Below are 27,985 nucleotides of genomic sequence, written 5' to 3'. Positions count from 1 at the left end.
CATTATTTTATGCTCACTTAAATGACTGTGAAAACATAAAAACCTTTGTATTGTAATTGCATTTACATAGCGTTTGCTACCCATGGTGGGGTGCTGAAGTGTTTTTTTCATCGAGTAGTACGCTACTCTGGAACCCATACAGCATTAGTGGTGAATTAGTATAATGAAATATGAAAGTAATTTGAGTGGTGGGCTGTTAGTCAGTGATTTGGATTGAGAAGGATAGCGAAGGGGTAGAAGAGTGTAACACAGCGGGGTCAACAAGAAGCAATGTCTGTAATGAATATACGAATAGACAAATGAGAAACACTACCTCTCCCTCTCCACAGAACGTTGAAACGGAGGTAGACACGCAATCCACGCACTGGCCCTTTAACTCAGAATGGGCTTCGGAATGGGAGGAGTCTCGTCAGGACACGGAAACCTCATATGCCGGTCTGGACGAATCAAGGGTGTGCTTGTTCACCCAGGACGACGAAGGAGACGCGGAGGAGGACGGAAGCGGAGCGGAGTTGAGTGGAGACTTGTATGCGGAGCGAGAAGGGAGCGAGAGGAAAGTCGAAGAAACCCCTGCAGTCCGGAGGAAGACCGGGTCCGAGGAGAGTCCACAGAGGGACGGAGCCGAGGACGCTGAAAAGGAGACGCCAGGAGGCCACCGACACCACGAGCCGCCCAGCCATACACCCGGGGGAGGTGTATGGCTTAACCAGGTGCGTGACAAGTTGAGGGGTTGGGTCACTCGTAAGTTTGCAGCGTCGGACTGAACCCGGGATCCCCAACTCCTTGGTGTGTTTTTCCCTACCCCGAGCACAACTCCCTTTCACCTCGGCAGCTTAAATACAGTGTGCATCACGCGTGTTTGGTCCCTCACTCCCTCCCCTATGTCAGCAAAGTAGAACAAGTACTGATACTCCGTTTTCTTGCCTTTCTCTTCCCGGTAACCCTCGAGCACCACGGAAGTCGACGGAGACATCCCGCGACGGACAACCGACCGGGGACGCAAACAAACCTCCCCCGAGTCAGGCAGCAGAAAGGCAGCACGGAGCCGATCTCCCCGACTTTCACGGACTATCAGGAAGAAAAGCTCTGATACTTTGTATAGTAAAATAAAACCCAGAACAACTCGAATCAGTGTATTGCCTATCCTTCCCCAGCCCGCTACAGTGGTGGAGAATGCGGGCATTGGCACCATCTGCGGAATCAAGATGGAGACCGTTGTAGATCAGTTAGTCAAGGGTCAAGGACGAATTGAGTGGGTGCTAGAACAACACCTGGTATCCGCACAAGCCGACAGAGAGATACTAAAGAAAGCTATTGAAGAAAAACAACCATGGGTAGACCCAGTACAGAGGAGTGGAAACACAGAGAGAACTCTAACCCATGGCGCACCGGCCGTGTCTCTGCAAAAATATAGACAAGGAGAAGACCCCGACGCTTTCTTGTTAAATTTCGAGAGGGCAGCAAGGGCCTGTGGTTGGCCAGTGGCAAAATGGCCGTTCTTCTTGGCACCGCTCTTAGGGGGAGAGGCCCAGGCGGCGTACCAAGTAGCAAATCCAAGAGGAGACACCACCTATGTCGAAATTAAAAAAATAATCCTAGATCATTTAGGATTAGACCCCGAGGCATATCGCCTAAAATTCAGAAAAGAGAGAGGTGCAGTGGGGGAAAATCCCAAAACTCTATTCGTGAGATTAAAAATGGCGGCAGATAAATGGCTAACCCCCACTACCAGCACGAAAGAAGAAATACTTGATCGAATCTACTTAGAACAATTTCTTGAGGCCCTCCCATACGCTACTCAAAAGTGGCTTCGCCAACATAACGATCTAACAACCACACAAGCAGTGGAGATGGCCTCATCCTTTACCCGGGCTCAACCTAAAAATTTTCCCTTTGAAATGGAGAAGAAAGGAGTTGGACGACTGGAGAAGCCGGCGGCAACGGGAAAAGAGACCACTCGTCCCCGTACATGGAGGACTGAGAACATGACCAACCCAGGGCCACAATGCTTCGACTGTGGGCAATGGGGACACATTGCACGGATGTGCCCCAAGAAAAGGAATGAAGAGGAGCCAATGGAGGTAGGGTACCTCCCCAGGGCGGTACTCTTTTCAGCAGAGATGGGCGGCTCTTTTAGAGTAAGTGTAAACGTCAATGGTCACTCATTATCAGCTTTGTTGGATTCAGGTTGCCGACAGTCGGTAGTACAATCCCCCTATGTCAGGACAGGACAATATGTTCCCCAGGGGATAGTAAACATTAAATGTGTTCATGGGGATATCCGGCCATACCCCATTGCTGACATTGTGCTTGAACAGATTGGGGCGCCTCCACAAACTGTAAGAGTAGGAGTAATGTCCAACCTCCCCGAGGATATAATAATTGGGACCGATAACCCTAGTTTCTTGAACATGTTTAAGGATAAACTGAAAACAGTGTGCCACACAAGGGGGGGGGGTAATACCATTATGGAACGTCCGCCTAGACTTAGCCTCCAAGTTGTGAAGTTGTCTAATAACGCAATGTCCCCCACTAAAGGTTCGGTAAGAGCAGCGGGTTATGACCTTCACAGTGCATATGATTATGTGGTTCCTGCAAAAGGGAAGTCACTGGTCAAAACAGACCTACAAGTTGCAGTCCCTACAGGGTGCTATGGGAGAATTGCTCCACGTTCAGGCCTTGCAGCGAAACATTTTATTGATGTAGGGGCGGGTGTGATTGACGAAGATTATAGAGGTAACGTTGGCATCCTACTATTTAATTTTGGTACAGAACCCTTCCAAGTAAGAAAAGGAGATAGAGTGGCACAATTACTTTGTGAGCGCATAGCAGAAACCAGGCTGGAGGTGCTCCACCAGCTGGACGACACAGAGAGAGGCGCTAGGGGTTTTGGTTCGTCAGGGTCACGTCCACCAACAGTGAATTCGCTCCTGACACAAGATCCTTGGGTTATGGATAGAAGCTTCAAATTTGCACAAATCAGTGATCCCACGCTGCTCAACGCATGGGAACAAGCACATCAGAGGGAGGAAAACTCGAAAATTTTTCCAGGGTTCATAATCGATAATGACCTGTTGTATCGCATAAGTGGAGAGGGTCAGCCGGCTCAACTATTGGTGCCGGTCTCCTTCAGAGAGCAGGTCCTTTTTTTCGCCCACAGCCATCTCATCGCTGGGCACTCAGGCGCCGAGAAAACCACCCAAAACATCCTCAGGCAATTTTTTTGGCCCGGTATTTATAAAGATACCGAAGCTTACTGCAAGTCCTGTGACATTTGCCAAATGAAGAATATGGTTAGACCACAGGCAGTTCCTTTGCAACCTTTACCTGTCATTGGCAAACCTTTTGAAAGGGTTGGCATGGACCTTATCGGTCCACTGCCTAAAACTAAAAAGGGGTTCCAACACATTTTGGTTGTTGTTGACTATGCCACACGCTTCCCCGAGGCCTTTCCGTTGTCAGTGGCCACTTCCAGACAGGTCGGAGACAAAATGATTGAGCTGTTTAGTCGGGTTGGGTTTCCGAAGGAGATTTTGACCGACCAGGGCACGCCCTTTGTGTCGAAGTTAATGAAGGAGATTTGTGCCACCCTGAACGTCCACCAGATCCGTACCTCAGTTTACCATCCTCAAACGGACGGACTGGTGGAACGCTACAACAGGACCATAAAATCCACCCTTCGTAAAATGATGGAGGTTAGTGGGGAGGACTGGGACCGGATGTTGCCTTTGGCACTTTACGCCATTAGGGCGCAGAGACAAAGTAGTCTGGGAGTGTCAGCCTTTGAAATGCTCTATGGCCGACAACCTCGGTCGTTACTAGAGATGACTCGGGATGCCTGGGTTAGTGAACAAGAAGAGGAGGCTAAAGCTACTCTTGACTACGCCAGGGACCTAAAGGCTAAACTGGCTAAATTAAGGGAATTGGCGTTGGACCATCTGGAGCTTAGTCAGCATAGACAACAAACTAGTTACAACAAAGGAAAAAAATGGAGACGCCTTGAAATAGGGGACTGGGCTTTGGTGCTGCTCCCAACATCGTCCCACAAATTCAAGGCAGAGTGGACGGGCCCGTTTCAGGTGGTCGGGGTCATTGGCAGTACTAGTTATCAATTGCAGGTGACACCACGAAAGCGGCAATCTTATCACATAAATCTGCTGAAAAAGTGGTTAGGTCCTCCTCCTGTGGACATCCATGTGACAGAGACACCAGGGGGTGAGGGTTCTACTATTGACATGCTTGTTCATAATGAGGAACTCAAGGCCCGCCAACAGGAAGAATTGAGGGGAACTTTGGAGATGTATGGGGATGTTTTTTCCAACAAACCCGGAAGGACCTCACTAGCGGAACATTGCATTGATACCCCACCCAACAAAAAGGTTAGGGTTAAACCTTACAGGGTCCCCGAAGCCAGAAGAGCGGCGATTAAGGCTGAAGTTGAGGAAATGCTGCGATTGGGGGTGATTCGGCCATCGAAAAGCGATTGGTCCAGCCCCATTGTAATGGTCCCTAAACCAGATGGCAGCCGAAGGTTTTGCATGGACTTTCGCGCACTTAATGACATTTCACTCTTCGACGCGTATCCCATCCCTAGGGTGGACGAGTTAATTGAGCGCCTGGGTCAGGCCAAATACATCTCCACCCTGGACTTGACAAAAGGGTATTGGCAGGTGCCTCTACGTCCTGAAGACATCAAAAAAACGGCGTTCTCTACGGAGCAGGGTCATTTTGAGTTCACGGTCCTTCCTTTTGGCCTTCACGGGGCGCCTGCCACCTTTCAGCGCCTCATGAACTCCGTTCTCGCAGGTTTGTCGGATTTTACGTCAGCTTATCTGGATGACATTGTCATTTACAGTCCGGATTGGCAGTCTCATCTACGACACCTGTCGGTCGTGTTAAAGGCGCTTCGGGAGGCTGGCCTCACTGTCAACGCTAAGAAGTGCAAACTAGCTTTTCACAAAGTCAAATACCTTGGATATGTATTGGGACATGGCTTGATTGAACCTCAAATCGAGAAGGTTAGGGCCATTGCTGATACCCCATTCCCATCCACAAGACGGGAATTGCGTTCCTTTTTGGGCCTGGTGGGCTACTACAGACGCTTTATCCCACAGTTTGCGGACATTGCCGCCCCCCTAACTGACGCACTGAAAAACGCAGGGCGAGCATCTTCACCAGTACATCCCACCGTGCCGATGCAGGAGGCATTTAGAGTTCTGAAGTCGGTGATTACATCTACACCTGTTTTGGCTTCCCCTGATTTCACTCGTCCGTTCTCATTGCACACTGATGCTTCGGACTATGGAATTGGGGCAGTGCTCTCCCAGACCGGGCAAGATGGTCTGGATCACCCAATTTTATATGTCAGCCGAAAATTGTTTCCTCGCGAATTAAAATATGCAACAGTCGAGAAGGAGTGCCTGGCAATTAAATGGGCCATTGATAAACTGGCATATTACCTGGAAGGCCGGAGGTTTGAACTGTTTACAGACCACGCTCCCTTACTATGGATGGCACGCAATAAAGCTAATAATGCGAGGGTTTTGCGGTGGTTCCTCTCACTGCAACCATACTCCTTTTCCATCCATCACCGAAAAGGCTGTGACAATATTGGGGCGGACTTCTTATCCCGTCATCCACTCCCCGATCGTGAGTGTCCGGAGGGGGAGGTGTGTAACACAGCGGGGTCAACAAGAAGCAATGTCTGTAATGAATATACGAATAGACAAATGAGAAACACTACCTCTCCCTCTCCACAGAACGTTGAAACGGAGGTAGACACGCAATCCACGCACTGGCCCTTTAACTCAGAATGGGCTTCGGAATGGGAGGAGTCTCGTCAGGACACGGAAACCTCATATGCCGGTCTGGACGAATCAAGGGTGTGCTTGTTCACCCAGGACGACGAAGGAGACGCGGAGGAGGACGGAAGCGGAGCGGAGTTGAGTGGAGACTTGTATGCGGAGCGAGAAGGGAGCGAGAGGAAAGTCGAAGAAACCCCTGCAGTCCGGAGGAAGACCGGGTCCGAGGAGAGTCCACAGAGGGACGGAGCCGAGGACGCTGAAAAGGAGACGCCAGGAGGCCACCGACACCACGAGCCGCCCAGCCATACACCCGGGGGAGGTGTATGGCTTAACCAGGTGCGTGACAAGTTGAGGGGTTGGGTCACTCGTAAGTTTGCAGCGTCGGACTGAACCCGGGATCCCCAACTCCTTGGTGTGTTTTTCCCTACCCCGAGCACAACTCCCTTTCACCTCGGCAGCTTAAATACAGTGTGCATCACGCGTGTTTGGTCCCTCACTCCCTCCCCTATGTCAGCAAAGTAGAACAAGTACTGATACTCCGTTTTCTTGCCTTTCTCTTCCCGGTAACCCTCGAGCACCACGGAAGTCGACGGAGACATCCCGCGACGGACAACCGACCGGGGACGCAAACAAACCTCCCCCGAGTCAGGCAGCAGAAAGGCAGCACGGAGCCGATCTCCCCGACTTTCACGGACTATCAGGAAGAAAAGCTCTGATACTTTGTATAGTAAAATAAAACCCAGAACAACTCGAATCAGTGTATTGCCTATCCTTCCCCAGCCCGCTACAAAGAGGGAAAAAGGTTTGTATTTATATAGCGCTTGCTACACCTCATGAGGTGTTGTAGTGCTTTTTCGGCAGTAGCACATTACCCTGAAAGCCATAAAGGATTACTGGTGAATTAGTATAGTGAAATATGAAATTAATTTGAGTGGTAGACATGTTACTCTGTTATTTGGATTGAAAAGGATAGTGGAGGGATAGAAGATGGAAGGATTGAATTTTTTGTTTTTGTTTTTTTGTTTTGGAGCTCATAGCAGTAGGAGGCTAGGTATGAGTAAAAGGGAGGTGGAGGGGGATGAGGGCAAACACATGCCCTCGCAGAGAACGCACTAGTCCACCAAGCCACCAGACCCAGCATTGCTTTCCGGAGGGAGCGATTTGCATTTTACATATTTCTAAATCCACCGATTCTCCCCACACAATCCACCACTCCTCCGTCACCCCCCACCCCTTGCTAGCTTACTCATGGCAGGAAACAAGCAGAAGTTACCCCGGTGTGCCCCCAATGTGCGCCAACTCTGCCACTTCCAATGAAATACACAGGTGAGTTTGGTAAAACCATGGAAAATTCACACTTGCTTAGTTTGCATTCAGATGTGGAGCACTGAAAAAGGCCTAGAGTTGATTACAGTTGTAGAAGAGCACCTAGAGAAGGTGGTATTTAATTTTACAGAACATTCGATATAATATTACTGTTTCGGTCATAAACAAAAAAAAAGAAAACATTTGACATGGAACAGACACTGGTGATACAATCATCAAGCGCTATATGAAACTTTATAAATAAACTAGCAGCCCGCCCCAGCGTTGCCTGGGGCAGAAAGGGGCTGGGGGCAGTACACCCGCTCCCGCCCCTACACCCTCCCGCACCGACTCTCTCCCGCCCGACTCACTCGCACTCCGACATGTTCCTTTACTGCTGCCTCCTTCTTGCCTCCCCCTGCATCACACAGTCTCGCACTGAACTTTCCCTTTCCTTACCATTGCCGCCGCTCCTCACTGCACCGCCGCTCCTCCTTCGTCATCACGCACGTTGCGTCGCGGTCATCACGCACGTCGCGGCCAGCGCTAGGTCCCGGCCGGCGCTACTTTCAGGGGACTACTTTGTTTACAAACTTAATTTTTTTAATTTACTTTTTTAAAAATTTATATAGCCTATGTTCATCTACACACCCTGACATTTTCATAGATGTATCGGGTGTGTAGATTGGCGCTGTGGTTCCCGAGTTTACCTGGCCAAAAGGTGCAAGTTCTCTCTTTATAATAGTAGTATAGATAAATAAGCTGGAAGCTTTGGCGTATGAAGGAAGCCGGTAAATATGTAATATTCGTTTTCTACCAGCAAATTCGTATGGTGATTGCAGCTCAGTTTACTCAAGTCAGTAATATTCTAGGTTAGTTTAATCACACTCCAATTATTCCATGGGTCAAATGTTTTCTGTCACGAATGGAAAACCTCTGGCACACAGTTAATTATTTTTGCCAATAATCAAAAAATAATATTTTTCATTTTGAAGAGCCCAAAATAATGCTCACAAATTAGTGCAATGAGGTCCCAAACAAAACGCAGTGGCTAGAATATTCTTTTTTAATGGAATAACAATGTTCCAGACTCTCACCAAATAACCGTAGACTCATTTGCTGAAAGAAACACACTGTTTTCCATTAGTTCAAAATGTGTTTTTCACATGCAACCACTGACTGTGGGCCTGCTCACGCCCTCCAGTGATGGCCCTCTGGAGTGAGACAGAACATGCAGATGAGGCCTTGGACTCCCTGGTGAGTGCTCCTCTCACGACATGCAGGGCATGAATCTGCTCTAAACAGCTGCACCACATCGAGGGGCACCTATGAAGATTATTAGGCGCTAAATAGCTTGTTTGGATTGCACCCACTAAACAGACTTCACCTCTGCGACACCTTGGAATCTCAGACCCCTTTTAACTACCACATTACACTACAATCGAAAAAAAATAAAGCACACGCAGCTAACATTCTACCTTTTTCAGAGCGTATCAATACAAAAATAGCCTACACTGCTACAGCTTGGAGGCTAGATAGGGCTTTTTAGGTCTCGCCTGTCGATGCGCATGCGCATCGAGCAAGCGAGAGTATTGCGACTTATCCACTCTTTATCTACACTGCAAGGAATCGTGGCGATTCCTTGCAGTGCCCGTGACTTTTAAGGTCAATGCGCATGCGCATTGAGCTTATGCGCATGCGCATTGACCTTAAAAGCGCGTGCGCGTGCACGTCCGTCTTTGTTTACCCGCTCCGCCCCCTCCCGCCGTGTCGCATTTCTCCTCCCCCTCCCCTCTCTTCCTTCCGTCTAACGCCGTCTAACTTCCTTCCGTGTAACATCGCCGCAACGGTCACATCACTCGTCTTTCCTAACACTAAGGCTAACCCTCCGTCCTCCAAGCCCACCCCCCCCTCCCCCGGTAAGACTCCACGCGGTTTGCGTCCCTCGCGCAGCTCACCCGCTCCGCCCCCTCCCCTTCCCGCCGTGTCGCAGCCTACAGCAAGACTACGTCTCAGTCCGCCGCGAGCCATGCTCATCTACCGGGCTGCAGGCACACTGATCCTGCCAGTCATTCCCACAGGCCGGTCGCAGCTCCCTCGGTGCCGCCCGTCCTCCAGCTGCAGAGCACAGCGTCACACGTATCTTGTGTGTGTAAAGGTGCCCCTCCGATCCCTAATATAACCATTTGAGGGTAAAGGGCTTCTCTCGGGTCACCATTTAGAGGTTAGTGGTGCCGAAGTTTAATTTTAGATAAAGAGAGGCCCCCAAAGATAAGGCAGTCAAGGCGCCCCCAGTGACCCGCTCACCGCGATGAGCCGCTTCCGCTCTTCACTCACCGGTTCAGGGAACGTTCAGGAGCTTTCAGGGCCTCGGGCGCAGGCCTCCTGACTACGTTGTTGAATGTGCCTGCCATCTCCATCAATCACCCCCTGTGTTCCCCGGCACTCTCCACTGTTACTGGAGGGACACACGGGAGATTGTGTGGCTCACAGGTCTTCCCCTTCGCTCTGAGTCTCCGCTGCCACTTCAGTGCAGTGATGTCAGGTAGAGGACCCTTGCCAGGCTCACCTCCAACACAGTGTCTTGGCTCCCTGGGGGCTTGCAGTTCTCCGCCACCCTCCCGATGCTGCAGCAGGTCCTCCGCGTCGCCCCGGCAACGGGCCCTCCACCTACGCCCTCTCCGACGCCATCTTGATTCCACGGCGGCCACCAGTCTGGAGTCTGATTCACGGCAATCCTCACCACTGGGGTATATCCCTCGCAGCGCCGACTGTTCCGCTGATTCCCTCAATCATTGAGAATTGAATCACGTGTTTTGGAGGTGGCAAGCGCTATGGATGCGCTCTCCTCAGGCTGTTTGGAATGCTTTTAAGATGGCAGCCTCACAATGGTCAGTCAGACTTCCAGCTGTCCCGCAGTCAGCATTTCTTCAAAACGGACAATGCGGGCATGTTTTGAAAGGTGCTGTGTTCCAATGCAGTGGGTCATCTGCCAAGTCAGATGATAGAAGCGTGGGTCCCGACATTTAGTCGTGAAGCTCCCAAGCAACACAGAGCTCTACAGAGCTGCGGCCATCTCACTCACCCTCAACCCCTCACTCACCCTCAACATCAACCCCTCACTCACCCTCACTCACCCTCACTCACCCTCACTCTCCCTCACTCACCCTCACCCACCCTCACCCTCACTCACCCTCACTCACCCTCACTCACCCTCACTCACCCTCACTCACCCTCACTCACCCTCACTCACACTCACCCTCACTCACCCTCACTCTCACTCTCACTCACCCTCACTCACTCACCCTCACTCTCACTCACCCTCACTCACCCTCACTCACCCTCACTCACCCTCACCCTCAACCCCTCACCCTCACTCACCCTCAACCCCTCACCCTCAACCCCTCACCCTCCCTCACCCTCAACCCCTCACCCTCACTCACCCTCAACCCCTCACCCTCACTCACCCTCAACCCCTCACCCTCAATCCCTCACCCACACTCACCCACACTCACCCTCACACTCACCCACCCTCACTCACCCTCACCCTCACCCACCCTCACTCACCCTCACCCTCACTCACCCTCACTCACCCTCAACCCCTCACCCTCACTCACCCTCAACCCCTCACCCACCCTCAACCCCTCACCCTCACTCACCCTCAACCCCTCACTCACCCTCACTCACCCTCACCCTCAACCCCTCAGCCTCACCCTCACTCACCCTCAACCCCTCACCCTCACTCACCCTAAAGATTTACAAAAAAACCCATAAACAATTCTAAAAGCACTAACTCTAATGCTGCGAGACCTATTGCATTTCTAATGCTTGTTTTTATAGCAACCTCTTGACCCTGCCAGCACCCTCACTGACCCCCGCCCCCACGCCACTCTGATCGCCATTCACACTTCTCGGCTCCAAGTAAATGAAGATAGCCTGGAAATGCACCAAATAAACATCGCTGCACTTCCAGGCCATCTTCATTTACATATATTTGCAGAGGCATCTGCGCCCCCCCCCCCCCCCCTGGGAACCCATCGGCGCCCCCCCCCCCCCAGGGGGGCGCGCCCCACAGTTTGAAGACCTCTGCTCTAGCCTGCCAGCAGTGCCTGGTCGCCAAGAGGGCCCCCATGGGCACAGAAAATGACCCAACACCCACTGGTTTGCTCAACATCAGAAATGTCGCGTATCTGGGTTGGCAGGCTTTGCCATGGAGGGTGGGAACACACAAAAAAAAAAAAAAAACCTTGGTGACAATGATGCTCTAAAAATAAAATATTCAATTCATTCTTACATTAAATGCCTGCCCAGCTTCAGATGGAGATCCGGAGAGGTTGCCCATTGAGCCCCCACTCATGCAAAAGGTGGTGAGGGTCATTTAGGGTGGCGTGGTGTGGCTGAGGGTAAAGGAATATAGGTGCTAGCGGGCAGATTATGAGCAGACAACTCACTAACAGCCTCAGCCATGACCACCTCCAGCTTTCCCTTGCTTGGTGAAAACCAGTGCAAACTAAGCCATCCACCGTCTGGAGCTCAATACTCACAGGCATGCCGAAGAGGAGTGAGAGACCCATGTCAGTAGTTACACGTAAAATTAAGTAGCGGGATAGAGCGACTGATTTTTGCTCTATCTACATGATTTTATTACAAATATATTAGAAACTGATGTGGACATACAAAGCGATGCCTTTTGCAAAAATCCATGCGTTATGTACAGTTTACTGAAAGATTATTTGCTGTTTGGAGTATTCATTTTGAGCTGATACATATTTTACCACATCTCTAAACAAGTAACTATGTTGCAATTGTCTCCTTCAGGACACTTTGTATTGCTCAAGTAGTGACACGTGAGGCACACTGGCAGGGGAACATGGTGCTCCCCTCTGCTTGTAAGAAATAGCACACTGTTGGTGAATATAAGGGAGCAGCCTCCTATGCCTTGTACTACGAAAAGCCTTTTTTACCTGAGAAAAATGTCAAACCATCAGTTAACCTGACCACTATCGCACATATTTTAGGCAATACGTCCTAGAATTAACAGAATATTTGAGACACTATTTAAGACAGTGGGCCAGCTACTCTAATCTCGGGCATAATTTTCTGCTTGCCTTGATCAGACGAGAGGGGACTACCTCCATTTAAACAAGAGACACATTAAGCCCACATGTAAGAGCACAGTTCTTGAAGTGTGACTTACTTTTGCCAATATTGGCTCTGGGAAATAGAGGCCCCCATCAAAGGACAGAGCTCATGCACCTACAGAGCAATAACAAATACTTAGTGAATCAGATTGCGAGAGGCTTGCAGTCTCAGATCTATCAACTAATGCAATTTTCCCAGTTTCCATAGTAAGTCAAAATAGAATTCCTGATTTGGGGTGCATATGTATCAGAAATAAATGGCAAATGTCATTAATTTAATTCCACTGCCCCTGCATATTATCAGTTTCTGGTATCTATCTACACTCTGTGTCTTGCCTCACAAAGCTGCTTTTCGGGCTTGCTACTGAGAGTCTGGGATGGGGAACTTGATAAGTCAAATTCACAGGACGAACCTTCTTTTGGTGTCGTGATTCGGTAACACCAGGGAGCAGTCAATTTGTGAATACTATACACAAGAATGATTATGTAGCGCAGTGCTTCCCAAACTTTGTGGAACTCCGACCCAATTTTAAGAACAACAAACTTTCGCGACCAACCTTTCTTTAATGGACAGTGTGCACAGTGGACCAGCTGGCTGGGTTTTGCAGCAACATAGTTAAGTGTTTTGGTCCCTTCTGCAGTCACAAAGAATTTCTTCTTTTCCCCAAAGACTAACATTCTCAACTCTTCTGTAATGAAGGCTAGGCCAGGACCAGAGCAAGGGCTTTGCTGCTCTTTGACCATTACATTTATAGATGCTCTGGCGTCTACTAATGCATTACTCATTAATACACTGCTTCTGCTTTACATCTCTAGACCTTGAAGTGACAAGTGTCATGGGCTGGTGGTCAATAATCAGCACATTCGGCATGTCCGTTTTGCATGCTTTACAGAGCTGACAAAGTACTCTTTTAAGTTTAAAGTATTTTATTCAGCACAACATACAAGGACAAACATACATCATCAAGGAGCGACCAGGTAGGGCGGGCAAAGCCGCAGCCCCGGCGAAGAACTACCAGGTGCAGTTCGTGTGTGCCAGTCCAGTACAGCAGTACATAGTATGCATTGTCGCAGCATGAGGTGACATTTCCATTGCACCCCCCCCCCAAAACCCCAACTACCCAACTCCCTGGCCCCGACCTCCCCCACCCTTCGTCCAGTGCACAGACCATAACCAAAAAGTACACCAAAGCCACCTCCTACAGGGAAAGCGAATCTCTCATCAATTCACGGGGCTGGCGCTGTCGGGCTCTTGAGCCGCAGTAGGCGGAGGTATTTGGGACAGGTAAGTTCTTTAAATTCTGAAAGCAGTAAGGAATGAAATGGTTGCCAAAGCTCATTAAACTGCGCTATATCTCCCGCCGCTGTGAGCGACAATTTCTCCATGCCCAACACGTGCCACAATCTCTGGAGCCAGCCAGTGATAGAGGGTGTAGTGGAAGTGCGCCAATGTATCAGAATGTTTTGGACAGCTGAATCCAGCGCGATGGCTATTTGCCTACCCCTACGGGATCTGAGTGGGTACATCAGTCCATTTGGGAGTCCTAGCAGGGTGTATGCTGGAAAGCGTGGTAGTTCAATGCCAAAATTGGAATCAACCTCGTCCAGCACTTCCTTCCAATAGTTTTCCAGGAGTGGGCAGTCCCATAGAATGTGCGTAAGTGTTCCCCGGTGCCCGCACCCTCGCCAACACATGTCCTCTTTGCTACGGTCAAATTCGTGAACCCGCTCCGGTGTATAGTTCCAATAGGTGGAGACCTTAGTCAGCGTGTCAGTAAGACCCACGTGGTATGCCGAATGCCGCGCTCTATAGGATATGTGCTCCCATTCTTTAGGGCTCAATGTCCTTCCCAGCTCCCGTTCCCAGCGTTCCCTCCCCGGGTTATAGAGGTGTGTTGAAGGCGGTTGTAGCAATCTATAGAGATCCGTAATCAATTTCGAATCCGATGTACGCGACAGTAGCCATTTTTCATACGGTAGGAAGGGCCTATCGGCTGTCTCTCGCACCTGTGGCCTTAAGAGCCCAATGTCGAGCTTGCATATAGCGGTGTCTCTCAGTCTCCGGGAGTGAAAACTCCTGGCGGAACTGCGGGAAGGGGACAACCCCCTCTGGGCCATACATGTGACACAGGGCCCTACACCCTGCCCGCCTCCAGTGGGGGAATGCTCCTTTTTCCATTCCTGGGATAAAGTCCGGGTTGTCCACCAACGGTGTGAGTGGTGACGGGAACGATTTGAGGCCATACGCAGTGCTAGTGGCATCCCAGACCCGCAGGGGTACTCTTGTAACAAAAGAGGCGCACAAGTTTTTGGGTCGGTGAGTCCGGCGTAGAAATGGGATTTCCTGCAGGGGTCTGCCTGCCACTGCCTGGTCCTGAAAGAGCCAGTGCTTGTCGGACTCCCACCTACTCCATTCCACGAGATAACGCAACTGCGATGCTTGGAAATATTTACGGAAATCAGGTATTCCCAAACTTCCCGCTTCAGGGGCCAACAGTGAGAGGGCCCTGCACATCCTGGGCTTTTCCCCCTGCCATATAAAGCGCGAGACATCCGTCTGTAGTTGCGGGATCCATCCGACCGGTGGCTAGAGCGGTAGTGCCCGGAACAAGTAAAGCACTTGAGGCAGGACCGTCATTTTAACGGCAGCTATCCTGCCCAACCAGGAGAGGGTGCCGCGGTTCCATCGGCCCAATTCCTCCCTGATCTTCGTGCCCAAAGCCGTGTAGTTGGCTGATACCATGGCCGGCAAAGTGGGGGCTATCTGGATCCCCAGATAGGGTACCGCCTCTGATGACCAAACCATGGGGAATTGGTTCTGTAGATGGGCCCTAGTGGTCGGTTCAAGGAAGATATCCAGAGCAACCGACTTTCCCATGTTCATTTTAAACCCCGCGACCGCGCCAAAGGAGGCCAGCTCCTCAATGCAGGCCGGCAGGGCCGTTCTGGGCTCGTCAAGCGACAAGATGACATCGCCAGCGTAGAGGCTTATAGCGTGTGTGAATCCTCCCATCCGCACCCCCTTCACCGCCGGATTGTCGCGGACCCGTTGGGCGAATGGCTCCATATAAAGCGCGAAGAGTAAGGGCGAGAGCGGGCATCCCTGCCTAGTGCCTCTTTCGATGTTAAAGTTCCTAGAGTTATACCCATTCACGCGAACTATAGCGGTCGGTTGTCTGTAGCAATTGAGGATCATGGAGCGGAACTTATCCCCTATGCCCGCCTTCACCAGAACTCGTTCCAGGTAAGGCCAGTGCACCCGGTCGAACGCCTTCTCCGCGTCCACCGCCAGCATCATTCTTTCCCCCGGAATCCGGGAGGCTTTCTCTAGCAGGTGGACGATCCGTTTCGTGTTGTCAACCGTCTGCCTCCCCGGGACAAAACCAGCCTGATCAGGATCTATGAGACCGGGTAAGTGAGGGGCTAATCGGGCGGCCAGGATTCCCGTGTATAATTTTAAAATCGACATTCAGAAGAGATATCGGTCTATAAGATCACAGTGCTTCGGGTCCTTCCCAGGTTTGGGGATAACTGTAATGGAGGCCCGTAGAAGATCAGGCGGGATGGCCCCCGATTCAGCAAACGAGTTGAAAAGACGAGTAAGGATAGGGGCCAGTGACGCGCAAAACGTTTTGTAAAAGAGCAAGGTGTATCCATCCGGGCCTGGCGCTTTACCATGTTTAAGCCTGGCGATGGCAGAGATCACCTCTATCTTAATATCCCGATTGAGGTGCTCCGCCTGCAAGGGATCAAGGGAAGGCAAGGAGACCGAATCCAAATAAGCGGCCATGGCCGTCTCATCCGGTGGCTGGCTAGTGTAGAGATCCGTGTAAAACCTGCGGAATACGGCTGCAATGTCAGCGTCTTCCGTCTTCACCATCCCTGTAGGGTCAGAGATCTCCTTCACCAGCTGACTCTGGCGCGCTACTCAGAGCCTGTTGGCCAACAATTTGCCGCAGCGGTCCCCCCCTGTGTAAAAGGTATGGCGCAACCGGAGTGCAACGTACTCCACTCGGTCCAGGGCCGCCAGGAGCTTTCTCGCTTCCCTGAGCTGCCGCCAGATTCTGGGGGCTCCTGTCCGTCGATGTATCTGTTCGAGCTCACAGACCCCATTGGTGAGTTCTTCCCTCTTGGCCTGTCGCTCTTTATTTTCGGCAGAGGAGATCGCCAAAAGTTCCCCCCGGAGGACTGCTTTCCAAGGCTGCCCACTGTGTGGCCCGGGCGGTGTCAGAGTTGTCATTGCGAGTTAGATATTCCCGGATCGCGTCTTCAATGCCGTCCACCACAACCTTCCTGTGCAACAGGGGGTCGCGGAGGCGCCATGTTCTGGGAGGGCGAGCTGTCGGAGGCAGACACAATGTAGCATCGACCGGGGCGTGATCCGATAGAGACAACACGCCCATATCCGACCCAGAGACCAGCGCTTGCACCGGGGACGTGACCAAAAGGTGGTCTAGCCTCGCATACGCCTTGTGTGCGTGGGAATAATATGAATAATCCCTGTCCATGGGGTGCATGTGTTGCCAAAGATCAAGGAGGTCTACCTCCGCCAGCCGCGCCCTACAGCCAGCCGAGAACTCCCCGACCTGCGGGGAGCGCTGCGCCGACCTATCCATAGCGGAATCAAAAACCATGTTGAGATCTCCCCCGAGAATAATATGTCTATCTTGCGAGGCAGTAATATTCTCAACCGCCGATTGTAGGAAACGTTCTTGCCGTTCATTAGGGCTGTACAAGGACCCGATCGTAAAAGTAAGACCCCCAATCCTAAACCGGTATGCCAACAGCCTGCCTTTCTGTTCGGTGAGCTTGTAAAGGATCTCCCCTTTAAAGTGTCTGGCCACCAGTATCGCCACTCCCGCTGTCTTAGTGGCACAGGAAGAAAAGAATTGGGACGGGAACTTATGGGAGCGCATTCTGTGTGTGTCCTGTGGCAGCAGGTGTGTCTCCTGAAGGAGACACATGTCCGCACATGTATTCTCCAGGAGAGAGAGCACTGCCCGCCACTTGACGGGATTATTCAAACTCCTGACGTTCAGGGTCACAACCTTAAAAGTATCAGGAGGCATCAGGAATGATGCGGCAGAAGGCGTGAAGACCCCGCTCAGATAAGGCAGCGTGTATAAGCGCCTCCAACGGTACCAGAGGCTGCAAAGCAAAGAAGAGAGTGTAGGTGTTTGCGCAGCTTCCCCGTTCAGGCAGACCAGGGTGTATGAAATTCGCTAGATTATCTAATAGCCGCACAGTGCACTGGACGACCCACCCCCCCTTCCCAACTCCCGGATCCCCTCCCCCCCTCCTCCCCTCCATCCCGACTCCCCAACTGTCCCCAACCCCGACCCGCAACTGCAACCACCCCAATGACCCCCTCCCCTCCCCCCCTGCTCCCCCAACTGTTCCCAAGATTCCATTGTCCCAGTCCGGTCCTCAACGGACAAGTCTGCGGAAAGTTACTCAAGTGGACGTCCAGCCACTGCCCGCCTCCCCCTCCCCCCCCCCCACTCACCCCAAGCCCCCAAACCTGCATTGTCAGAATGGCTATGTTGATCTCCCCCCGGAGAATATTCAGGCCGTCAGAGCGACTTCAGTAGGCGCCGTGTCTCTAGCCACTCCTTGAACTGCATTGGCCATGTCCGCTCGGATAGTGGGTGAGTCTGGACGAGCAGAAGAGGTAGAAGACCTGCGTGCTGGGATCGATTGCCAACCGTCTCTGGTAGCACGCCGTCGACGGGGAGTGGGAGTCGCGTCGTCTGTCGCGGTAATGCCAAGCACCCCGCAGGTGTCCTGGAGGGAGCGAAGTTGATGCAGAGTCCCGTTCCATCGGAAAATCAAGCGGAAGGGATGGCCCCATGAGTACTGCGTATTGTGCTCCCTCAGGAAGTCCATAGCGATTTTGAACCCCTTACGCTTCTGGAGAGTTATTATCGAGAGGTCCTGATAGAGAGCAACCTGGTGCCCCCGGAAGCGCAGGGACTGCTGCTGACGTGCTTCACGAATGATCTGCTCCTTCAGGGGAAAGTCCGGTAGGAAAGCCAATATGTCTGGAGGAGGCGCAGAGGCCCTGCGAGCCGGGCCTACCCTGTGAGCCCTGTCTATTCTGATGACAAAGTCATCCGGCTCTCCCAGTATCTCTCTGAAGAGTTCCCTGAGATACCCAGCAACGTCCTTGCCCTCGTCTCCGGATGGAATTCCCCGGACCTGTATGTTGTTGCGACGGGACCGGTTCTCGAGGTCTTCGTTATGCGATTGGAGGTCGAGTTGCTGATCCCGTAGGCGCAGCACCTCCTGCTGCAGCTGCGCAATCTCCTCGTCCCTGGAGTGACCGGCTTCTTCCATAGTGGCCACTCGCTCGCCAAGACCATCAACCTCTCTTCGCACCTCACGGACCTCCCCTGCGACTTCCTGCTTTAGCGTTTGGAAATCTTCCCATAGCGAGCTGAAGAGGGATTCAAGGAAGGATCTAGTCATTGGGGTTCTCCCCCCGCTGCCCCTTGGGAGCTGCTCGAGTGGCCCGGTGATTGTTGCCCCCTTTCTTGTCGCACTGGGCCTCTGGTCAACATTTCAGGCAGTGTCCGGTCCCCCTTCCTGTTACCTCTGTTACCGGCCATATCGCCGGTGAGGGAGCGCGCTGTCGCCTTCCAAGCTCCATAGGTAGCCTCACTCCTGGTATCGGGCGTCTCAAGCCCGGCTTGCCGCAGGTCCCACTGATCAAACCGGTGGCTGGGTGGGTAACCCTCGCGTCGGAGTAGCTCCGGACTAGGCCCGATATCACGTGTGGGTCGTTCTGGCGCTCCGAACCAAATTCAGTCGTGTCCCAGCGGCAGACACACGTGCCCCCAACCAATTGTGCAGCCTGCTCTGTTCCTCTAATGGCCTCGCGTAGCGATCAGCGCCACATTCTCGGGCCCAGACTCTTACACTTACAACCCCCCCCCCCCCCCCCCCACCCACACCCACCACCACCACCACCACCACCACCACCACCACCACCACCACCAGCACCCCCCCCCCCCAACCCCCCCTCTCACCTCCCCACCTCCCTACCCCCCCTACCCCCCCAGGCCCTGGCTAGTCGCACTTCCCCAGTCGGTGCGGCAGTCAGTGGCGAAAGTCCCAAGTCCAATCTATCGGCCAGCTGCCGCCGTCGGGAGGGGTCTGCCTCAAAGGAGCCAGCCGCTAGGTCTCACACGGTGGTCCTCCTCGATACTCCGGGGTCCGGTCTCCCTCCTCTGGGGGCTGGGCCTCTGCGCCTCTCCACTGGGCACTGTACTCTGCCACAGGAGATTCCGCTCCGGCTCCGCAACAACCTCCGCTGTCGGAAGAAGCGCGCGTCAAGGGCGTGTACCGCTAGGCCTCATCCCCGGCCTCGCATAGTTTCTTGCGTCGGCCTTCTGGTTCCCATTCGCACACCTCCGGGCATCCGCACTTAGCCGCTCAGAGCCGTGGCCAGCTACAGGGACTCCAACTCCGGACCTCGAACACGTCGCCGCCACCGGTGAAACTTCGCTTCAGGAGAGTTTGCCGCTGGGCCTCAACCCCGGTCTCACGTGAAGATCCGACCCAGGTACCTCGGTTAACAGCCTATTGCCACCGAGCACTGGATATATGCACCTCTCCGTGCGCTACTGGGGGTCCGCTGAGGCGAGTCCTGCCACAATACTCCAGCCAGCCGCTCCACCGCAGGACTTCCTCGGGCCGATTCGGGCCTCGTGGCCGCGGCCTGCAGTCTACTCGCGGAGCCGGCTCAACCTCCGCACACACTCCTCGGGCTCTCAGGCAGCGGTTCTAAGGGCTACCAGCACCGCTGATGTCCTAGCAGGAAGATCTCGCAATCCCTTAGCAGATCCCCGGTCTTTTGGGGGGAGATCTGCAAATAAAGGCGGTAAAGGGGCTCTGGTTCACAGGAGCTCGAAGAGAGTGCGACCGCTCACTCCACCATCTTGGCCACGCCCCCAAAGTACTCTTTTAGGTTTAAAGTATTTTATTCATCATGACACACCAAGACAAATACACAGTATCACGGAGCAATCTGTGAGGACGGGAGGAGCCCCGTCCCTGGCGAAGAGCTATTAGGCGCAGTCCATATGTGTTAATCGATCACAGCAGTAGAAGGAATGCATTGTCCTGGTATGAGATGACATTTTCATGCAAACACCCCCCCAAACCCCAGCTTCCAACTCCCCTAACCCAGCCCCCCGCCACCCTCCCCACCCGTCGTCCAGTGCACAAGCTCTATCCAAAGCGTACATCAAAGCCACCTCTCACGGGGAAAATGAGTCTCGTATCAAATCACTGGTCTGGCGCTGCTGGGCTCGTGAGTTGCATGAGGCGGAGGTACTTGGGGCAGGTAAGCTCCCTAAACTCTGTGAGCAGTAAGGAATGGAATGGTTGCCAGAGTTCGTTAAATTGCGCTATGTCCCCCGCCACCATTAGGGACAATTTCTCCATACCCAGCACATGCCACAGTCTATGGAGCCAGCTCGTGATGGTGGGTATTGTGGTAGTGCGCCAATGTATTAAGATGTTCTGGACTGCGGAACCAAGGGCGATGGCTATTTGCCTACCTCTACGGGATCTGAGGGGGTACATCAGTCCATTCGGAAGCCCCAGCAGGGTGTATGCAGGGAAGCGCGGGAGCTCAATGCCGAAATGAGAGTCTATTTCGTCCAGCACCTCCTTCCAATAGGCGTCTAAGAGAGGGCAATCCCATAAAATGTGTGTAAGTGTACCCCGGTGCCCACACCCTCGCCAACATGTGTCCTCTTTACTACGGTCAAATTCGTGAATCCGCTCTGGTGTGTAGTACCAATAGGTGGAAACCTTGGTCAGTGTGTCAGTGAGGCCCATGTGATATGCCGAGTGCCGCGCTCTATAGGAAACGTGTTCCCACTCCCTAGGGCTTAATGTCCTTCCGAGCTCTCGCTCCCAGCGTTCTCTCCCCGGGTTGTAGAAGTGCGTCGAAGGCTGTTGTAAGAACCTATAGAGATCCGTGATCAGTTTCGAGTCTGATGTACGTGACAGTAGCCATCTCTCATATGGTGAGAAATGTCTATCTGCCGTCTCTTTCACCTGTGGTTGAAGAGCCCAGTGGCGGGCTTGCATATAGCGGTGCCTCTCGGTCTCGGGGAGGGAAAACTCCTGACGAAACTGCGGAAAGGAGACAACCCCTTCAGGGCCATACATATGACACAGAACTCTACACCCCGCCTACCTCCAGTGTGTGAATGTCCCCTTTTCCATTCCCGGGGTAAAGTCTGGGTTGTCCACTAACGTCGTGAGCGGCGACGGGAACGAGGTGAGGTCAAACTTGATGCAAGTAGCATCCCAGACCTTCAGCGGCACCCTAGTGATAAAAGAGGCGTACAGATTCTTAGGCCGGTGAGACCGGCGCAGGAACGGGACCTCCTGCAAAGGTCTACCCGCCACCGCCTGATCCTGGAAGAGCCAATGCTTATCAGACTCCCATCTACACCATTCCACGAAATACCACAGCTGCGCTGCCTGGAAATACTTACAGAAGTCAGGGATTCCCAGATCTCCTGCCTCAGGGGCCAGAAGTGAGAGGGCCCTGCGCATTCTGGGCTTTTTCCCTTGCCAAATGAAATGCGCCACATCCGACTGCAGTTGCGGGATCCACCCGACCGGCGGCTGGAGCGGCAGAGCCTGGAACAAGTAAAGAACCTGCGGTAAGACCGTCATTTTAATGGCTGCAATTCTGCCCAACCAAGAGAGGGTGCCGCGATTCCATCGACCTAAATCCTCCCTGATCTTCGCTCCCAGGGCTGTGTAATTGGCCAAAACCATAGCCGGTAACGTAGGGGCTATCTTGATCCCCAGGTAAGGTACCGCCTCCGACGACCAGAGCATGTATGTATTTATTGCTTATTGAGCGCAGCTGTCACCCAAAGGGTATCCTGGCGCTGAGACCTAACCGTGCATCTATTAAAAAGCATGGGGAATCTATTCTGCAGGTACATCCTAGTGGCCGGCTCCAGGGAGATATCTAGAGCCACCGACTTCCCCGTGTTCATCTTAAAGCCCGCGACCGCACCAAAGGAAGCCAGCTCCTCTATGCAGGCTGGTAAGGCTGTCCGGGGCTCAGCCAACGAGAAGATGACATCGTCAGCATAGAGGCTGATAGCGTGTGCGAAGCCTCCCATCCGTATTCCCGCCACAACCGGGTTGTCACGGACCCGTTGAGCAAACGGCTCCATGTATAGGGCGAAGAGCAAGGGCGAGAGTGGGCATCCCTGCCTAGTGCCCCTTTCGATGTTAAAGGCCCTGGAAGTGTACCCATTCACGCGGACCACAGCTGTCGGTTCCCTGTAGCAGTTGAGGATCATGGAGCGGAACTTTTCCCCTATGCCCGCCTTCACCAGGACTCGTTCCAGGTAAGGCCAATGCACTCAGTCGAACGCCTTCTCCGCGTCCACTGCTAGCATCATTCTTTCCCCCGGGATCCGGGAGGCTTTCTCTAGCAGGTGGACTACCCGTTTCGTATTGTCGACCGTCTGCCTCCCCGGGACAAAGCCAGCTTGATCAGGGTCAATAAGACCGGGCAGTTGAGGGGCTAGTCGACTGGCCAAGATCCCCGTGCAGAGTTTTAAGTCCACGTTCAGAAGGGATATCGGTCTGTAAGACCCACAGTGCTTCGGATCTTTCCCTGGTTTAGGGATGACTGTAATGGAAGCCCGGAGGAGATCAGGTGGAATGGCCCCGGGTTCCGCAAACGAGTTAATAAGACGAGTAAGGATAGGGGCTAGCGACGTGCAAAACGTTTTATAAAAGAGCGCTGTATAACCATCTGGTCCTGGTGCCTTGCCATGTTTAAGCCTGGCAATGGCAGACACCACCTCCTCTATTCTAATATCCCTATTCAGGTGTTCCGCCTGCAAAGGATCCAGGGAGGGCAAGGTGACCGAATCCAGATAGGAAGCCATGGCCGCCTCGTCCGGTGGGTCACTGGTGTAAAGGTCCGCGTAAAACCCGCGGAACACGGCCGAGATACGATCATCCTCTGTTTCCACTGCCCCTGCAGGGTCAGAAATCTCCCTCACTAGCTGGCTCTGGCGCGCAACTCGGAGCCTGTTGGCCAGCAACTTGCCACAACGGTCTCCCCCTGTATAGAAGACGTGGCGCAGCCGGAGCGCTGCGTATTCCGTCCGATCCAGCTTTCTCGCTTCCTTGAGCTGCCGCCAGATCCTGGGTGCCCCAGTCCTGCGGTGTATCAGTTCAAGCTCACTAACTCTATCAGTAAGTTCTTCCCTCTTGGCCCGTCGTTCTTTGTTTTCGGCTGCAGAGATCGCCAAAAATTCCCCCCTGAGGACCGCCTTCAGGGCCACCCACTGTGTGGCCCGGGTGGTGTCGGAGTTATCATTATGGGCCAGATAGTCCCGGAGCGCATCCTCAATACGGTCCACCACCATTTTCCTGTGCAGCAGGGTATCCCGGAGACACCATGTCGTAGGAGGATGAGCTGCCGGGGGTAGACACAGCGTGGCCTCAACTGGAGCGTGGTCCGACAGGGATAACACACCCATGTCCGACCCAGAGCCAAGCGCTAGCACCGGTGACGTAACCAAAAGGTGGTCAAGCCTCGCATATGTCTTATGTGCGTGGGAATAATATGAGTAATCCCTGTCTGTGGGGTGCATATGACGCCAAAGTTCAAGAAGGGCTACCTCCGCCAGTCAGCGCTTTACAGCAGGCTGAGAATTCCCCGACCTGCGGGGAGCGCTGCGCCGATCTGTCCGCAGCAGAATCGAAAACCATATTAAAATCTCCACCGAGAATAATATGCCTGTCTGGCGAGGCAGTGATATCCTCCACCGCTGATTGCAGGAAACGTTCCTGTCGATCATTAGGGCTATAGAGGGATCCGATCGTGAAGGTGAGTCCCCCAATCCTGAACCTGTGCGCTAGCAATCTGCCCTTCTGTTCGGCGAACTTATGGAGATTTCCCCCCTTAAAGTGTCTAGCTACCAGAATCGCCACCCCTGCTGTCTTAGTGGTGCACGAGGAGAAGAATTGGATGGGGAACTTATGTGAGCGTAGTCTATGTGTGTCCTGTGGCAGTAGGTGCGTCTCCTGGAGGAGGCATGAGTATTCTCCAAAAGGGAAAGCACTGCCCGCCGCTTGACAGGATTATTCAAACCCCGGACATTCAAGGTCCCAACCTTAAAAGTGTAAGGAGGCATAATGGACTGTATGTGTGAAAGCGTAACTTCTCTGTTCGGATGCTGCGAAAGGTGTGAGTACCCCCCCCCCCCTCCCCAGTGTCAGAGGCAAAAGGGCAAAGAAGAGACAGTATATGGTCATGCAGCTTCTCCGGCTAGGCAAACTGCGATGTGTGGCTGACTCCAGAGTATCCCTTAGCTGCGCAGCACATTGTGCAAACTTTTCCCATCTCCCCGCAAGCGCGCCATGTCCCCATCTGGCCAAAACAAGGTGAATTAAGGCCGCTAAAGCAGCTAGTACCTGCATGGTGCACCGGACAACCCCCCCCCCTTCAACCAACTCCCGGATCCCTCCCTGGAACCCCCACTCCCCAACTACCACCCACCCCCTCCACCCCGAAACTGTCCCAGCCTCCCTCCCCCCCAAACAGCCTCCTAACCAGTTGTGCAACGAGCACCATTGTCCCAGTCTGGTCCCAATGGACAAGTCCGTGGAAAGTTATTCAAGTGGACGCCCAGCCACAATGCCCCCTCCCACCGCCCCCTTCCCCCGGAACCCTCGAACCTGCAGCCATGTTGATCATCCCCCCGGAGTACGCTCAGGCCGTCAGGGCCACATCACCATTCGCTGCGACTCTGGCCACCGCATGCACTGCACTGTCCATTGCGGCCCGAACAGTGCGCGAGTCCGGTCTCACTGGCGCATGTGGGGATTGCCGCTCCTGAATCGTTTGCCAACCATCTCTCGTGCCGCGCCGGCGGCGGGGGCCAGGCGTGTCCTCCTCCGCCGCGGTGATGCCTAGCACTCCACAGGTGTCCTGGAGGGACCGGAGTTGGTGCAAGGTCCCATTCCAGCCGAAGATAAGCCGAAAGGGGTGACCCCAGGAGTATTGCGTGCCATGCTCCCGTAGAAAATCTGTAGCTATCTTGAACGCTTTGCGTTTTTGCAGGGTAATGGCTGATAAGTCCTGGAACAGAGCCACTGAATGACCCCGAAAATGCAGGGATTGCTGCCTCCGCGCCTCTCGAAGAATCCGCTCCTTCAGGGGGTAGTCTGGCAAGAAGGCCAAGATGTCAGGAGGTGGCGCCGAGGCTCGGCGTGGTAGGCCCACCCTGTGTGCTCTGTCTATGCGAACAGGGAAGTCGCCTGGCTCCCCCAATATGTCTCTGAACAAATCCCTTAAGTACGCCGTAATGTCATCTCCTTCTTCTTTCGATGGGACGCCTCGGATCCTGATGTTATTGCGTCTGGATCTATTCTCCAAGTCCTCAGCGTGGGCCTGGAGATCTAGCTGCTGGTCCTTGAGCCGGAGCACTTCCTGTTGTATCTGTACAATCTCTTCATCCCGGGAGTGTCCAGCTTCCTCCACCGAGACCACTCACTCACCCAGGGAGTCGACCTCTCTGCGCACCTCCCGGCCACCTCCTGCTTCAGCGTTTGGATATCGTCTTGGAGGGAACTGAATAATGACTCCAGGAAGGATCTAGTGACCGGAGGTTCCCCTCCTTCTGCTCCTCTGGAGGTGTTCGCGGGGCTTGAGGCGGATTGAGTCCTGTCCGATCTGGGGGCACCCCTGCCCAGCATCTCCGTTAGTGTGCGGTCTCCTTTCTTACCTCCTTTATTTCCGGCCATCGCGTGAGCAGAGGTTGCGGCGTTTGGCACAATGTCCGGAGGGCCCGCGTATCCCGTCTCTGCTTCTGCAAGCGAGTCACTCCGCGGCCTCCGCACGTCAAGTCACTCAAATGGGTAGTGCCGCTAAGTCACTCCACTCCCCTGCTTTGCAAATATCCCAAGACCCCAAGGACGCTGACCCGGAGGAAGCAAGCACTGATTGCTCACCGGCCTTTACTGCGATATCCTGGGGCCTTTATGGTGGCGGGCTCCAAGCAATCTGGGCCCCAGGGGCGGGTCAGGTCCCCCGCGTTCCAAGCGTCTATTGGGGGGCCACCCTCGTGGTGTTGGTGTGTCCTGCCGCAAGCCTGGGGCGTCCCCCCTCCAGTGGTGGTGCTCCCCGGGAGGTCGGGTCCTCAAGCACAGCAATCCCGATCCCAGCCGGCTCACTCCCTTGTCTTCGGGTCCCTCAGAGACACCCCGAGCCCCGACTCCCTAGGGGGCGGCGGAGGTCCCTTCCACTAGGAGGTCACAGCACCCCCTCTGATTCCGCTATGGCAGGCTTGCAGGATCTTCACCGCACTGGCGGTACAGCTAGGGCACCCCGCTCACCCGGGGCCGTCCGTTTGGTGTGCATTGGGAGGCCTCGTGATCAGAGGCCTACTTCCGGATGCAGCTGGGGACTTGCGTTGTGATCCCTCTTCGGCATGGCACTGCCGCTACTGGGACCCCAGTCAATGCGTGCTTCAGGTCAGCCCCAAGCGGCGTCTGACTGCCGCCTCCGGCTAGGCTGTGCCTCGTGGTTGCCCGCTCACCTTCCTCCTCCGCGCCAGTTGTGGGACCGCCAGCAGGTCGGACCGCAGTCGGGCTCGGCGAACCAACGTGACGCTCTCTCCGCTGTAGTGCCGGTCTCGGGTTTCAGGAGAGCCGACGCCCCCCTTCGGGCATCAGCGGGCCGGGCAGGGCTCACCTGTCGCCCCAGGGCGGCCCGTGCGTCTCCAAGTCCGCTCCTCTCCAGCTCCGTCGCGCTCGGCTTCGGCCTTCTCAGCGCTCAGTCGGCCCTCTCCTCCGGCTTCCTCCGGAGCCTCGTATCAGCGTCCGCTGGGTCTCTCGGTGCTCCAAGTTGAGCCGCCGTATACTCTTCGCTACTGGCGCCAATCCCCAGGCATTGGGGGGGGGGGGGGGGGGGGGGGGGAGATCAGCGCTAATCAACGGTCCGAGGGCCCTGGCTTACGGGAGCTCACGGAGGGCACGTCTTCTCAGCCCGCCATCTTGGCCACGCCCCCCCAAAGTACTCTTTTAAAGGGTGGGGGTCTGACATTGCAACCTATTAGATCTGTAACCGAGCACTGTATGTTACTACTTCAAGCCTAACATAAGGCTATATGTCACACTAACAGCCAGAAAAGGCATTATTGCGGCTACCAAACAGTTTTACACACAGCCTGCAACATTGCAAGATATGCAACTGGAAATTGGTGAGCAGAGGATTTGGGTCTGCGGGAGAGGCATGGTAGCCAATAGTATGTATTAAAAAAAAAAGTTTAGAATGCTGCTGGTGTGTGTATATATGTGCGTGTGTGTGTCTGTCTGTCTCTGTCTGGTGTACCCAACCTTGGAATAATACTGCCTCCGATATAATGGTTGTAACCTGGGCCTATTGTCAGCATCAAGAGAATTATAGGGCAAAGCTACGATAAAAAAGGCTGGCCCTGGCATGATGGTGGCAATGTTTGGCAAATTCTGGACATGCATGGCATGATGGTGCACACACCAGCTAAAATACTGGTCCGGACATAATGGCCGCAATTCTTAGCATATTGGGGCCATCCAGAAGATGATGATGATCCCACTGCTTACCCTTGTAAAAGTGCTGACCTTGGCAGAACTGTGACAATGCTTGATATATTGAGAGTATCAGCAAAATGATGGCGCCCAACCTAGATT

The 27,985-nt window shown here is 53.5% G+C and overlaps 2 protein-coding genes across 2 annotated transcripts in view; one reads left to right on the top strand and one right to left on the bottom strand.

The window, feature by feature from the left end:
* Nucleotides 1-27,985, bottom strand: part of LOC147702401 (uncharacterized) — a 56,345-nt gene that overhangs the window by 16,226 nt on the left and 12,134 nt on the right. The window lies entirely within an intron of this gene.
* Nucleotides 1,206-6,194, top strand: LOC147702402 (uncharacterized). The gene is made up of 2 exons (XM_086928789.1): nt 1,206-2,138; nt 5,760-6,194. The coding sequence occupies exons 1-2, from the start codon at nt 1,206-1,208 to the stop codon at nt 6,192-6,194; spliced, it is 1,368 nt and encodes a 455-aa protein (XP_086784915.1).

The sequence above is a fragment of the Lissotriton vulgaris genome, chromosome 7 (genome assembly GCF_964263255.1).
Source record: "Lissotriton vulgaris chromosome 7, aLisVul1.2, whole genome shotgun sequence".
Classification (NCBI taxonomy): domain Eukaryota; kingdom Metazoa; phylum Chordata; class Amphibia; order Caudata; family Salamandridae; genus Lissotriton; species Lissotriton vulgaris.
The sequence above is the reverse complement of the archived record's forward strand: the minus strand, read 5'-3'. Positions and strand labels throughout refer to the sequence as shown.